Here is a 13,680-nt window from a genome sequence, read left to right as displayed (position 1 = left end):
AGGCTTTTTCCATGTGTACAATTTCACCTTCACAGACACATCATGTCAGGTTTTTTTCCCCTACATTTTCCTGCTTCATTCAGAAAGTTTTTGTCAGGATTCACATTCACAGCTTTCACAGATCCACAGATTACACTGGGATGGAAGGGAGCCTCAAAGGGCATCTTGGCCAATCCCCCTGCACTCAGCAGGGACAGCAGCTCCAGCTCCAGCAGGCTGCACAAGGCCACATCCAGTCTGATCTTGAATGCCTCCAAGGATGGAGCCTCAACTACACCCCTGGGCAGTCTGTTCCAGGATTTCACCACTCACACTGTACAGAACTTCCTCCTGATGTCCAACCTAAATGTGCCCTGCTCCAGCTTCAAACCACTGCCTCTCCTCCCATCACCATGAGCCCTTCTGGACAGACCATCCTCAGCCTTCCTGTAGGACCCCTTCAGATATTGAAATGCAGCTCTGAGGTCTCCCTGGAGCCTTCTCTTTTGCAAGCTGAACAGCCCAAATTCTGTCAACCTGTTTTCATATGAGAAGTGCTCCAGCCCTTTGATCACCTCGGTGGGCTCCTCCTGAACAGCAGGTCCACATCTCTCGTGTTGATGGCCCCAGAACTGGACACAGCCCTCCTTGTACTCATGTGTACTATTGGAAACCTAGATTTGCTGTTGCTGTTCTGACTTGCCTAAAGGCAAGGGCTGGCATTTCAGCCACTGTCCTACAGATCATGATGTGCTTTTTGTCTTTTCATCAGCTGGACTGACCTTGGTTTTTTTTTCCAGTTGGCTGAAGTTGACTGCTGCACTGAGAGCTTCCAAGTACCCTTCCTGCTACCCTGGGATTGCTTGATGTCCTATCAAAGGGACTTTTATGAGTCCCTGACTTCAGAGCTGAGCTTTTAATCTCAGAGCTGTGATGTGCTTCAAAGGCTTCTAGGAGCTGCTGCATCAGTAACCAGGGCATGCAGCAGTCTGCTACTTCTATTTTAACACAGGTTAGCTCATGCAGTAAGCATCAACACGAGCACTTGAATCTTTTACCAATGCAGTGTTCCAACTGCCCAAAGCCCTGTCACAGCTCAGGCAATTTTGATTCACAAAATACTGCTTGCTCCAATGGCTTTAAAATGTAGCATGGAATTGACTGCTTGCCAGTTACCAAGCTGGAGAGGGTCTGTTATTTCTGAGGCCAAATCTTGTGTTATTTTCTCTCCTCCTCCTGCACAGGTTGGTCTGTTGGGTTTCCACAGTAAGGTTTTATGTGCTCTTGACAAAGTAGTGGGAGTAAGCAGTAGCCTTCCTCAACTGTAGAAACTGTATGTCTCACACAGAGACTCTTTTTATCTGGAGATGATTAGCAGGAAGTTAAACAAACATGAGCTATGTGTAAAAAAACTCACCCCTCTCCCCTGCCCCGAGACTCTCAGGTGTCCATCAAAACCAAACCATGGGTTTATGCTTATCTACATTTGACACTGAGCTAGACAGCTTCTCAGACACGGTTGCCAAGCACTGAACAGCATCTAAGTGTCCATTTCAGATCAGATTTGTCAGCCTTCCACTGAGCCTACAAAGCTGCCTGCTAGAAGACTCTTCTCCCTTCTGTACCATCAACTACAAAAGTGAGTGGTTTCTGCCCAGTGCTTTGGAGTTGTTTTTTTTTACCACATGGAATATTTTAATAAAATAGCATTATTTTGTATAATTTAGGAATGTGCTTCTGTGTCCTATAAAGTGGCATTATGAAAAATCCTGGACCATCTTTTGTACAGAGCTGCTCACAACTCAGCTTTGCAGTAGAAGAGATTCCTTCCATCAGTTGCGTTGTGAGCTTTGCTTTATAGGCTTCTAACTTAATTAGAAGGAATGCTGAACGCTTGCAGGCTTAGAGGTTACAACAAGGAGACCTTATCTTGCTCATTTACAACTGTTAAATCATGGCAGGGCTCTGCAAAAGGCAAGACAAAGGGGTAACAAACGTGTCATAGCTCATGCCAACCATGCCCTAGTCATTGAAGTGCACATTCATACACCTAGAGGACCACAGGGTAAGAACAGGTCCTTAGAATAGGGCTACTTGCAGGTAGGTTAAGTAGAAGCAGCTAAAACCCCCAAACCAACTAGAGTCATTATGCAGAAGCAGCAGATGCAAAAACTTCAGGATCACTTGAGAACACTGGCAAGGATGGTTAAGATTTGCCCCCAGATAACACCTAACTGGAGCTGCCTATATGTGAAGGTGACTAAGGTTGTGTTGAATAGCTACTGAGACTCCAAAGCATGCACACAAGACATCTCCACCACCTGCAACTGGAGCTCCACCACTCAGTATGCGGGCACACACAAAAGTATGCAAGTTTAGGCATCTTATAAGGCCAGGAAGGAATCCAGTCATGAAAGCAGGGCTGCCTGCATCAGGGAACTTAGGGCACGCACCAGAGGCCTGAATTATCCATCTGTGCCAGGCAATTTCACAACAAACATGCCTCCCTACTGAGGAAGGGCAGAGCAGCCAAGCCATTCTGCAGAGCACTTCACAGAAGCAGTTTCCAGGCAACCTCTCACTGCAGAACTGTTCTAAGTACAGGGACCTGAGTTTGAGAGCCTAACTACAAACATTTCAAAACGAGACTATGCTCTTTGCTGCACGGCAGTTGTAGAGGCTGCTACACACAGAGCTCTGCCCTGCCATGAGGGAATAAATGCAGGGGGGAAAAATGTATTTGTTCCTTTCTGTACTCATTATGCACACAAAAGGCAAATGGAGACTACAAAAGTTATCACAAGCAGTGTAAAATACTGCCAGAAGTAAATGGAACACACATAGCATTTTCAACACGGCAATAGTTAACAGAGCCTCAGTTGGAAGCACAGACCAAAGGATTGCTGCCTCATACCAAACAGTGTTGCTGATACATCCATCAACAACAGTTTTAAAGAATTGAGATTTAAATCTTATTTTGTGCTGTCAAGATTTAGACATCCTTCTAGGTTGGGCCATATTTGCAATGGTGAAGCCCTTACTTGGAAAAGCACAGCATCCTCCTCAAATACACAGCAGCAGTACTTTGTGCACAGTAACAAGCTTGGTAGACAACAGAGCATGTCCCCTGAGTGGGGCAGAAAAGCTGTTTCTCTTTAGTTTACCACCAGTGCATTCTTATGCCACTTGCATAAGCAATTGAAGATATTGATGTGCAGACAGGTTACCCTGTTCTCAGGGTTTAACCTGTTCACAACAGGGTACAGTCCACAAGTTAACGACTTCAAGCTATGCTCCATCTGCAGCACTGCTCCTGAAAGCAATCAGGAGATAAGACCCGAGACACAAGTGACATTGAGATGAAGATCTGAGGTTTGCTGCCAGGTGGCAGCAACATGCCTGATGCTGCTGTTCAAGCCGCACAGAGGCAACCGAGTGTTCTGCAAGTCCAGTTGCTTCCATTTACACTTTCAGTTTGGACATGGGCTCTAAATTTGTAACAAGGAATACACAACAGAACATATCAACTACTTGTCTTTCAAGAGCAAGTTCCAAGAGCTACCACATCCCACATCAATCCAACACACATGGACTTCTGCATAATTGTTTTATTGGAATCTGTTAAAAGGTATTTGTTCAGATCACCTGTTGAGCAGGCAGTTAGGCTGCTTCTGTTCACTGCATACATACTGAGCAGGTCTCCAAGCAATACATAAATACTGTTTTGTCTGACTCCATACATATGCACCTTGACTACAAAAAAAGCAGCTTTTCCTCAAGAGATGTTGTATCCATGGGACCAATGTTCATTTCTTGTACCAAATCCATAGCAATAATCGTAGGTTAAATACATCAATACATGTAACAGAGCTTTAACAGTAAAAAAAAAGGAAGATAGTTAAATACTGCAACATCTTAGGTACATACTGCATTTAAATGACAGAACATAAAGTCTACTAACCTAGACAGTGACAGACACCAAAAATACAGAAGCAAATGTCAACAGCCAGTACTTGTTTAAGCATTTCAGAGTTCCCCTTTATCCCTTCAAACAAAGAAAGGTTGAAGATATGTGCAATGTGAACTTAGGTATCATTAACCTTATAGCAACACAGATCCTGGTATTTAAGGCTGGATAGAGAGACAGACATAAAGCTGCAGGCCACAAAATACACATAACATCTAAGTTTGAGGAGCCAATGTTTACTACAGCACAGGTTCATTGTTCAAGTTAAGTGTACCCTGTGCAACAGTAGCATTAACTGGCAAAATCTGTATTCAGTAGAGAATATCACAGTACTCACTTAACCAAAATAAGCTTTGTTTTTAAAGTGTAATTTAATTAGCTATGATGAAGGCTAGGGTGATGTTTTAAATGAAACACCTTGAAGTGAAAAAGCTGACCTATCCTTGCTCTCCAGAACACGGGAATCATTTTACACGTGTTCAGCAGTCAATGGCTGGTATTTCAGTCAGCACTTGAGTTTTTAACCCAAGGGCAGGTTAAAATAAACCTGTATACAATGCAACATACCTAAAATAGATGCAATGACATCAGATAAATTAGTTGTCAGCCCCTAGTTTTTAAGGTTACAAGCCAAACAACTTTAGACACACAAGTTAAACAATCTTTTAAGTTCAGACCCAACCATTACAACCCAGAGACACCAGAGATTGCTCTGTGACAGCATTCTGGACTGTAAGAACATGCATATGCCAGCTGTCCAGAAATAGAGCTGCTAGTAAAGAAGCTGCTAGAAAAAGCTATTAAACATATACACACATGCCAAATAGTTTCCCAACTGAAAGACTATTTACAAGCTCTATTTAACTTCTAGTTTTTAAACTCAATTTAGGAGTTCAAGTGCAAGACATCCAATGTGTGACCATTTGAAACAGCCAAAGTGAATGAGTACAAATCACCAAGTGGGTTTAGCAATGACTTCTTCCCAGGTGAAAATTTATATCCCAGATAACAGCAAACAGGGGTGAAGTCCATGAAGGACATGACTTTTAGGAGAGCCAACAGTCTTGACCAACACCACTGACTTCATGGGAAGTGTGAAAGTTTCTTCCTACAGCAAACTGAAGTTCTCTACCAAGTTATGTGGTGTCTTAATGGATGTTGTTACGCATTATTGCCCTACAAATTGTGCAGTAATCCACAGCCAATAAGTTATTAATACACAAGAAGTTTCCATGCATAAGATATGATTAGGCTGTAACAGAATCCCAGGTATTGATTATGGCTTAGACCTGCATTGAAAGTCAACACTTAAGACAAATATCCTGAAGTGAATGACATTATTGATATGAAAAAGTCAGACAACTTTGTTACACTGAAGACACAAAGTGACCTTCTGCTTAGAAGAAACAATAGTCACAAATAACCAAATTTACTTTGCAAGAATTAGCCCTGTAAGAATTCAACAATGCTCCTTTTTTACTCATCCTTTTAAAGATACTGAGTAGGTATTTACAGATATTTATAACCAGGCTGTTTCTTCAACAGCCAGATCTTCAACAGTTAAGTTCTTCATCCTCCTTCCCTCCCTCATCCCATTTCGCCAAATTCAAAACATTGTTCTAGCAGCATTCATAAAAATCAATAGTGCAAAGTTACTACAGAAACCTCTTTTGCCAAGCTGTGACATCCTCCTCAACTTTGTGTTAGGCCAATAGCACTTCCTGTGCATTTAGAGCTCTGGGGGAAAGCAGGAACAATAGATATGCTGAATCTAGCAAGAGGCCAATTTGTTTGCTGAGGGTTTTGGGGGGGTTGATTGGTGGGTAGGTGTTTTTTTTACTTGCTGCTCATACTGGCCATTGTTACAGCTTTGGTAACTAGTTCCCTTAGATGAAATTCACAGTTCCTCGTTTTGACATGCACCTATGACATGGGAGTTGAACTGCACGACAATAATGGTCATGTCATCCCTATACATGCGAGCCAGCTCCTCTGGAAGACTAAGCATCTTGGACAGTCGCTCGTGATCCACAGTGCCAAACTCGTTGTTACCCACCGCGTGGCGGATCAGGTGAGTTGCTGCGTTCTGATCTTCAAACACCGAGGAGATTCTCGCCCTCCTTTCTGCTAAGAGACCATGCATCTGTCCCAAAGTTACCTTATAGCCACCCACAGCTATTGGCTGCTGATGGTGAACACCAGTGAGGTACTCCCCCACAATTCTAGCCACGTCTTGCCTGTGCATGGTCTCCCACAGCCCATCTGTGGCCAAAACCAGGAACTTATCCTGCGGTCGCAGTCTGTGATATATGACTTCTGGCTCAGCTGTAAGGTAAGGAGGAGTGTGATAGTTTGGAGGAATAAACTTTGTATACTCATTGTCATTCAGCTGATCTGGGCCCGATTCTACCACCCTTTTCTGAAGTTCAATACTCCACTTAAACTTCACATCACCAAAAGCTCTGAAAGGCATCAGGAGACCTAAGAGACGATCTTGTTTCACAAGACTCTTCTCTTCAGACTTTGGATGCTCCATTTTCACACGTTCCACTTCATGTTCGTTTTGTGCATTGTGGTCATAGGACAGGTTAAGCGCAGACCAAGATCCATCCTCTTCCTGAACCCCAAGCATCGCCCTACTGTCACCTGTGTTTGCTATGTGCAAGTCAACACCATCCACATGGGCCACACAGGCAGTTGCCCCAGAAAATGCCACTCTCAGTACCAAGTAGTTGAGAAAAGAATTTGGATCTCCTACTTGAGCCTCCAAAGAAATATCATTATCAAGCCTCTTAAAAGCATTAATTAAAGCTTCTTTCACATCAGTAGTCTCTCCACTGTTGAGATCAATTAGCTCCTGCCAGTAAGTTCTTAGACTATTGAAATAAAGCTTGGAAGCTTCTTTGCTAAAATAATCATTAGGATGCTTGTGCCATTGCAAAATAGGCAACAGAGCCCTGCCACTTTCCACAGCATTTTCTATTTCAAGTAAAGTCTCGTGAGGTAACAAAGAGACAGCAATGTAGTAGAAGAGTCTCTCGCTGACAGCTTGAGCACAAGCACAACCTGCATGGCCATCAAACACACCCAGAAGCATTCCTCTGGTCTGCAAGCAAGTGGCAGCACTCCTCCGGTCTTCTATGGGAGCATTAGCAGGTAACTGGTTGCTATCAAAGCCGAGGACAGAGCTCACATTTTTACCATCAAATTCTGGGACTTTGAAGCTGTACTCATTTGCTTTCAGAATGCTGTTGACCTGGGGAGGAGTGAGGTAAAACCTCTGTGGCGACGAAGCATAATCTCTCGCGTGAAAAAAGTAACTGAAGTCCTCCTTTGGCCTACAAAGTGCCGCAAACTTCTTCTGAGGAGCGTATCTGAAGTGACTGTGAGCAAAGTGAGATGACAAACAGCAGAGGTGTCTGTGGTGGCAGTAGCACACAGTGCTGCATAGTCTGCTAATCTCACAGTTACGAATCAGTGGGTACAGATGAGCTGGTGCTGGCATGGCATCAGACAACAATGGCACCCTGGAGCTTCGGACTGGAATTGCTGAAAGACAAAAGAACAGCCATGTTTGGGGTGACAGCAAACAGATTTCTCCCCAGAACTCTGTGTTAAGACATTTACAGCCCCTTAAAACAGTTGCTTATTATAGCTCAAAACTTCACAGGTGTTGAGAAAAAGGCATTAAGAGGTAATTGCTTATGGACACTATGCTAGGCTATAACAAAAAAGCTACACCATACTCAAGTTTAGCATAGATAAAATAGTCCTTCTACTCAGTTGAACAGCAGGCAAAGTGAAACATCATTCAGACACAACAGCTTCCAACACAAGAATACTGTTAGCATGGAGCATTCTTCTACAAGTCTTTTATGGAGTTTTGTCCTCATTTCCCAGCTGACAGGGCCAGATGTGGCACAGAAGGGGGAAAACTGTCTAAGGGTGAAGAGATAAAACATCTCAGTAAGGTTCAGGAAACAGCTCTGAGACAACACACGACTGGATTTAAAGTGAAGATGGTTTAGATGGTAAAGCCAAGCAATAGGGCACAGAAAGCAGATCACGAGTCAGCAGCAGATTGTTTCTTCTCCTCCCTTTCACATGTAAACCTTGAATCTTACATGACACCATGGTGTACACACACAGAACAGCCCCAGCAGTCTAGGCAGCATTTTCTCTAGCTTAACAGATAAAAATACAAGAGGTGGAAAGCAGATGAATCTCTCTTACTAGCAACTGATTTACCCCATTAAATTCTAGGATTATAAATAGTGTTTGCTTGTCTCACTTCTAAAGCTCTGCACAGTCTAGGGCTAATTCAGTGTTGAAATCAGTCAAGAAAAGACTGGATGAGGCACTTAGTGATATGGTCTCGTTGACTGGATAGGGCTGGGCGCTAGGTTGGACTGGATGAGCTTGGAGGTCTCTTCCAATCTGGTTGATTCTATGAAATAAATGTAACTTTTGTAAGAGAAGAGCATTCTGCTACTTTTTGCCACATCTAAAAACTCTCCTGGAAGTTTTTCACTCCTGATGAAAGATTAATCTAACATTCTCTTCCTTGTCCCCATTTACATACCCAGTCACAGAACTAGTCTCAGTGCCTCAGTATCAGGAAGCCTTTTACAGTGTCAAACTTGAGAAAACAATTCAGTAATGGAAAAGAAGTTGAACTGTGCCTTCTGTGAGGTACACCCTGTTAAGGGGAATTCTGTGTTCCTGTCGATTTTTATGGTCAAGTTTCATCACAAAAGCCTCTCAGAAAAGATCATTACAAATTACCTTGCACAAGGCTTACTGCAGTCTATACCTCTAGTCTAGCAGCACTGCTGTACCTCAAACTGAATTGTTCTACTGGCAAACTGGATACTGCTATGCAAGGTGCTTCAGTCACTACATTATTACCATTTTTAAGGCAAGCAGGTACATCATTATTTCAGATGAGACACAACCCCTATAAAATATACAATAAGCCCAAATAGTCAATCTAAAGGCTCATGCAGCATAGAAAGAACTGCATTCTGCAATCAGCCTATTCTGTAAGCTTTCCATAGCTCCTAACATGGGGTTCTGATCAACTGGGCTAGCTGAGAAGTGTCTGGAAATACACAAAGCTTCCCTCCACTCTGTGTTGGAAGAGAAGAAAACAAGTCGGTGTCTCCCCTCCAGGCCTGCTTGTTCTCCTTAAGTAACTGGGAATGAAGCCTGTTTCTGTTGCAAGACACCACACACTGAAAGCAAAGCAAAACTCATGTTTGTATCACTCTCCTGGCTTCCTAGTACAAGTAAGTGACTACCAGCTTTGACTTACGCTGGCAAGAATTCCTGTTCACTGCTCCCACCAACTGCTATGAAGACTGAACAGGGCAGCTTTCTATTGTTCAGCTGCAAGGAACAGCTCTAGCTGGAGTCCTGTGGACCACAGCCAGCTGTCCAGACACTCAGCAGCAGTGCATTTGTTTGAATTTCCAGATGCATACTAAATTTATGTTAGCCATTTGCTTCCCACAGTCTGCTTCTCCAGCCCAGGTTTCACCTGCACGCAGCACAATAGAAGTAAACAGCAACTCAAACCAGAGATTTTCAATTCTATTCACTGTCCTTTAATTGTAAGACAGCTTGACTGTTGTTAACAGTTAATTTCTTTGCACATTTAAAAGCAACAATTCTGCTCACAGAATTATACTGTTCTACAGAATATGCCTAAGCCTACAGCACCTCAGATTTGGTGTTAGACTCCAACTGAATCAAGTTCTCCTAACTGCTGAGCATCTGTTCTCAGTGCTGACCCACATACGGTGCCACAAGTGTTCTGACAATTTTGCTCGTAGTCCATGAGGAGGCAAAAATAACAAATGCACTGTTGTTACAGAGGCTCTGCAGTGCCATCAGCAAGTATTTTGTCACTTTCTAATCTTTAGTTTATCAGATATTACATGAAAGACAACAGGAAGTAGAAGCCAGCCTCAAATTTTCCATGGCCTGCATCCCTTTACAGTAGATCCATGTCAGCCTAAGGCACCAATCTGCTTCACATACCAGACTTAATCCTGATTGATTTAAGTAAATGAGAAATTCCAAGTTTGCCAACTTGAATTGAGATTATCTTAAGTCTCCCCCATTTATCCCCACTAACATAGATGCCCCAAATATAATCTGACACTCAAGCAGTCCGTAATTACAGTTCATTATTGCTGATCAAGAGACAGCAGTGAACAAAAAGATTAAGCATAAATTTCAAAACCCAACCAAGAGTTGTCAAGGGATTAGATTCAAGCCAATTTCAAATACACCTCCAAGGCCAAAACTGGGTAAAAATGACACTTCAGTCTACAAATGTAGCATTGTCAATAATGAGCCATATGGTGAATGTATGGGGTTTGTAGCACTACACTCATAGAAGAGGAAAAATGTTTCCCTTTAATATCAGCTTACTAAGGCAAAGAGATGCTGCACAGGCAGGGTCCTCCAAAACACCTGCCAAGTGGCATAGGATCAAACCACGCACCCAGGTCTCTTTCACACACCTGCCAGACCTCAGCATTGCAATCAGCCTGCTGGAGAGGACGAGGAGGAAGAGGAGGAACAAGACACATGCAGTACAAGCAGAACCGTTAATTTTTCCCCCAGGACAGGCCTCAGCCCTCGGACACATCCCCGCCTCACAATCCCTCCCCCCGGGACCCGCCCGACCCCCGAGCCCGGCGCGTACCGGTGTGAGATACATACCGATCCGCCTGGGCCCAGGGCACACACACATTCTCCTGTCACAACAAGAAGCCGCCAACATCCACAAAGCAGAAGCCCGGGGGGGCGGGGAAGAAGCAAGGCAGAGAGTTTGTTAGAGAAGACGAAGAGCTTCGACACGGAGAAGGACGACAGAGAAGGAGACACGCACACAGGCTGCCTGACTGTGAGCGACCGGAGTCGCGTCCACCCGCCCAGAGATGGAGGCGAGCCAGCCCCGCAGCGGAGCGCCTGGAGCAGCCCGCAGCGCTCGGCGACCAGCGCCCACACCCGCCGCTCCGCTGGGCACCGAGCCCCACGCTGGCCCCGTTCTTCTTTCCGGCAGAGGCGAGTCACCGCTGCGAGTCACCGCTCCCACTCGCCGCGCCCACCCGCCGGCGCTGGGCGTCGCCACGGCGGAGACCGCTACCCCCTCAGGCGCCTGGCGGCCCCGACATGGCCGCCCCTCCCAGCCACCCGCCCACCTCCAGCACGACCCCTTCTTTCTTTCTTTCTTTCCTCCCTCCGCCGCGGGCCGCGCGGGCACAGACCTGGCCCCTTCCCGGACGGCTCAGCCCGGTCCCCCGGGCGGAACAGGGAAGCGGCTCCACGGACCGAGCGGCCCAGGACGCCCCAGCTGCCGCCGCAACAACCTCTCACCCGCATCCGCCGCGCTGCGCGGCGCCTTATAAAGGCCCCGCGGGCCGGGGCGCTCCTCCCATTGGCTGCTGAGGAGGGCAAGGAGGGCACGTGACGCGGAGGTTCGGCGGCCGCTGGGGGAGTGCGGAGGGGGCAGGGTGGGGGCGTTGCGTGCGCGCGCATTGCGCAAGGGCGGGAAGGCGCGAACGCGGCGGGGGCGTGTGCGTGTGCGTGTGGGGCGCGCTGCGGCCAGCCCCTGCCCTGCCGCTGACCGTGCCCCTGCCGCTGCCCCTGCCTCTGCCCCTGCCGCTGCCGCTGCTGCTGCCCCTGCCGCTGCCCCTGCCGCTGCCCTGCCCCTGCCGCTGCCCCTGCCTCTGCCCCTGCTCTACCCTGCCGCTGTCCCTGCCGCTGCCCCTGCCTCTGTCTCTGCCGCTGCCGCTGTCCCTGCCGCTGCCCCTGCCTCTGTCCCTGCCGCTGCCGCTGCCCCTGCCCTACCCTGCCGCTGTCCCTGCCCCTGCCCTGCCCTGCCCTGGCGCTGCCCCGCCTCTGCCCTGCCTCTGTCCTGCCGCTGCCTCTGCCGCTGCCCCGCCGCTGCCCTGCCGCTGCGCTGTTGCTGCCCTCTCTGCGCGGACTGAGGTCGCTGGCGCCCCTCAGTCCGCTCTCCGCCGCGTTGCTACAGGAGCGGGCTGAGGGGAGCGTGGTGGGGCGTACGGGCCCCGCCGCTCTCCTGGTGGAGGGCAAGCGGCGGCATGGGCTGCGTTGTGACGGTGATCTCGGGGCGCCTACCCAGCCGTCCTCCCGAGGGCTGAGGGCAGAGGTGAGGACTGTGATGCCGGAGCGCTACGTGGATGTCATCGGTGATTCGCAGGTGAAAACAAGCGCTGTCCACAGCCTCCTGCTGACACCTGGCACGTCGTCAGGGGACTGAAAGGAAAGCCGCCGTGACTCGTCCTGCGAGTGTGGCCTTGCTACAGAAGTCACTGGCACCGCAACCTGCGCCTCCTGGGCCTTTGATCAGGAGCCAGAGTCATTTAACTCCTGCCTGTTAAGGAGACTGAAAAGATATGCCTCCAGCAGAGCCTTTTATTGACTTCGTTTTTCTAAAGCGTGGGAAATAGTGGGGAGGGTTCCCTTTAAATACCCATGGAGTGCCTTTAGCAATCGCAAAGCACATTAACTCTTCGGGAGCCCTCTGAAGCCTGTACCGCAGCATTAGGGTGGTTATTTTTTGGTGTGTTGTGTCTGTTTTGTTTGCTTCCCGGTGTTGCATCGTCACTCGGATCCCTCCAGGCAAAGCAGGCTGCCACAGAGTGCAAACAGCCTCTCTGGGAGGGACCTCTCTGGGCTGTGTTTCTGAGTAAGCCACGTTTGCTGCTTCTGCCAGGAATGGTTTCAGGACAGAGACTACCGAGAAGGAACTACCCCAAGAAAGCAGCACCTGTTCTCCCTGCTGGTGTGGCAGGAGCAGCAGCCTCTTCTATCCTTTCTCCTTTCTTACATACCATCCTGTTCCACAGCTCTAGGGCAATGCTGGGTTTTGCATAGGCTTTTGAGATAACTTTGATCCAGCTTCGTGTAAATTTTTTAATATGGAGAGTAGTCCATAAATTCAACAGTGTTTGGATTTCCTTGATCATCTCTGTTTATAGGTGCATGTGCTCTCATGCCTTTCTATTTTCAGAGTGGCCGGGATGCCCACTTGACTGTGTGGTGTTGGCAGCAGATATTTGGCTACCCTGTGACGTCTTAGAGTCATAGAATCAGTCAGGGTTGGAAGGGACCACAAGGATTACCTAGTTCAAACCTCCCTGCCATGCCCACGGACACCCTACCCTAGATCAGCCTGGCCACAGCCTCATCCAGCCTGGCTTTAAACACCTCCAGCCATGGGGCCTCAATCACCTCTCTGGGCAACCCATTCCAGCCTCTCACCACTCTCATGACGAAAAACTTCCTCCTCATGTTCAGCCTGAACCTACCCATCTCCAGCTTTGCTCCATTCCCCCCAGTCCTGTCACTCCATGATATCCTGAAAAGTCCCTCTGCAGCTGTTTTTTAGGCCCTCTTCAGATCCTGGAAGACCACAAGAAGGTCACCTGGGAGCCTCCTCCAAACTGAACAGCCCCAACTCTTTCAATCTGTCCTCAGAGCAGAGCTGCTGCAGCCCTCTGAGCATCCTCGTGGCCCTTCTCTGGACACACTCCAGCATCTCCACATCCCTCCTGTAATGGGGGTTCCAGAACTAGATGCAGTACTCCAGGTGGGGTCTCCCCAGAGCAGAGTAGAGGAGGAGAATCACCTCCCTCACCCTGCTGGCCACACTTCTCCTGATGCAGCCCAGGCTCGAGTTGTCCCTCTGGGCTGCA

The 13,680-nt window shown here is 47.6% G+C and overlaps 1 protein-coding gene across 3 annotated transcripts; it reads right to left on the bottom strand.

The window, feature by feature from the left end:
- Window positions 1-3,572: 3,572 nt before the first annotated feature.
- On the bottom strand, window positions 3,573-11,423 carry PDP1 (pyruvate dehydrogenase phosphatase catalytic subunit 1). 3 transcript variants are annotated; one of them, XM_064154697.1, is made up of 3 exons: window positions 11,227-11,315; window positions 10,679-10,713; window positions 3,573-7,495 (listed from the first exon to the last, which is right to left on the bottom strand). In XM_064154697.1, the coding sequence occupies exons 2-3, from the start codon at window positions 10,707-10,709 to the stop codon at window positions 5,844-5,846; spliced, it is 1,683 nt and encodes a 560-aa protein (XP_064010767.1). In that variant the 5' UTR covers window positions 10,710-10,713; window positions 11,227-11,315; the 3' UTR covers window positions 3,573-5,843. The 3 variants fall into 3 exon arrangements, with proteins under 3 accessions (XP_064010767.1, XP_064010765.1, XP_064010766.1); XM_064154695.1 differs by lacking the exon at window positions 10,679-10,713 and having other exon boundaries at window positions 11,227-11,423; XM_064154696.1 differs by lacking the exon at window positions 11,227-11,315 and having other exon boundaries at window positions 10,679-11,158.
- Window positions 11,424-13,680: the final 2,257 nt, after the last annotated feature.

This window comes from Pogoniulus pusillus, chromosome 14 (assembly GCF_015220805.1).
Source record: "Pogoniulus pusillus isolate bPogPus1 chromosome 14, bPogPus1.pri, whole genome shotgun sequence".
In the NCBI taxonomy this organism is placed as follows: Eukaryota; Metazoa; Chordata; class Aves; order Piciformes; family Lybiidae; genus Pogoniulus; species Pogoniulus pusillus.
The sequence above is the reverse complement of the archived record's forward strand: the minus strand, read 5'-3'. Positions and strand labels throughout refer to the sequence as shown.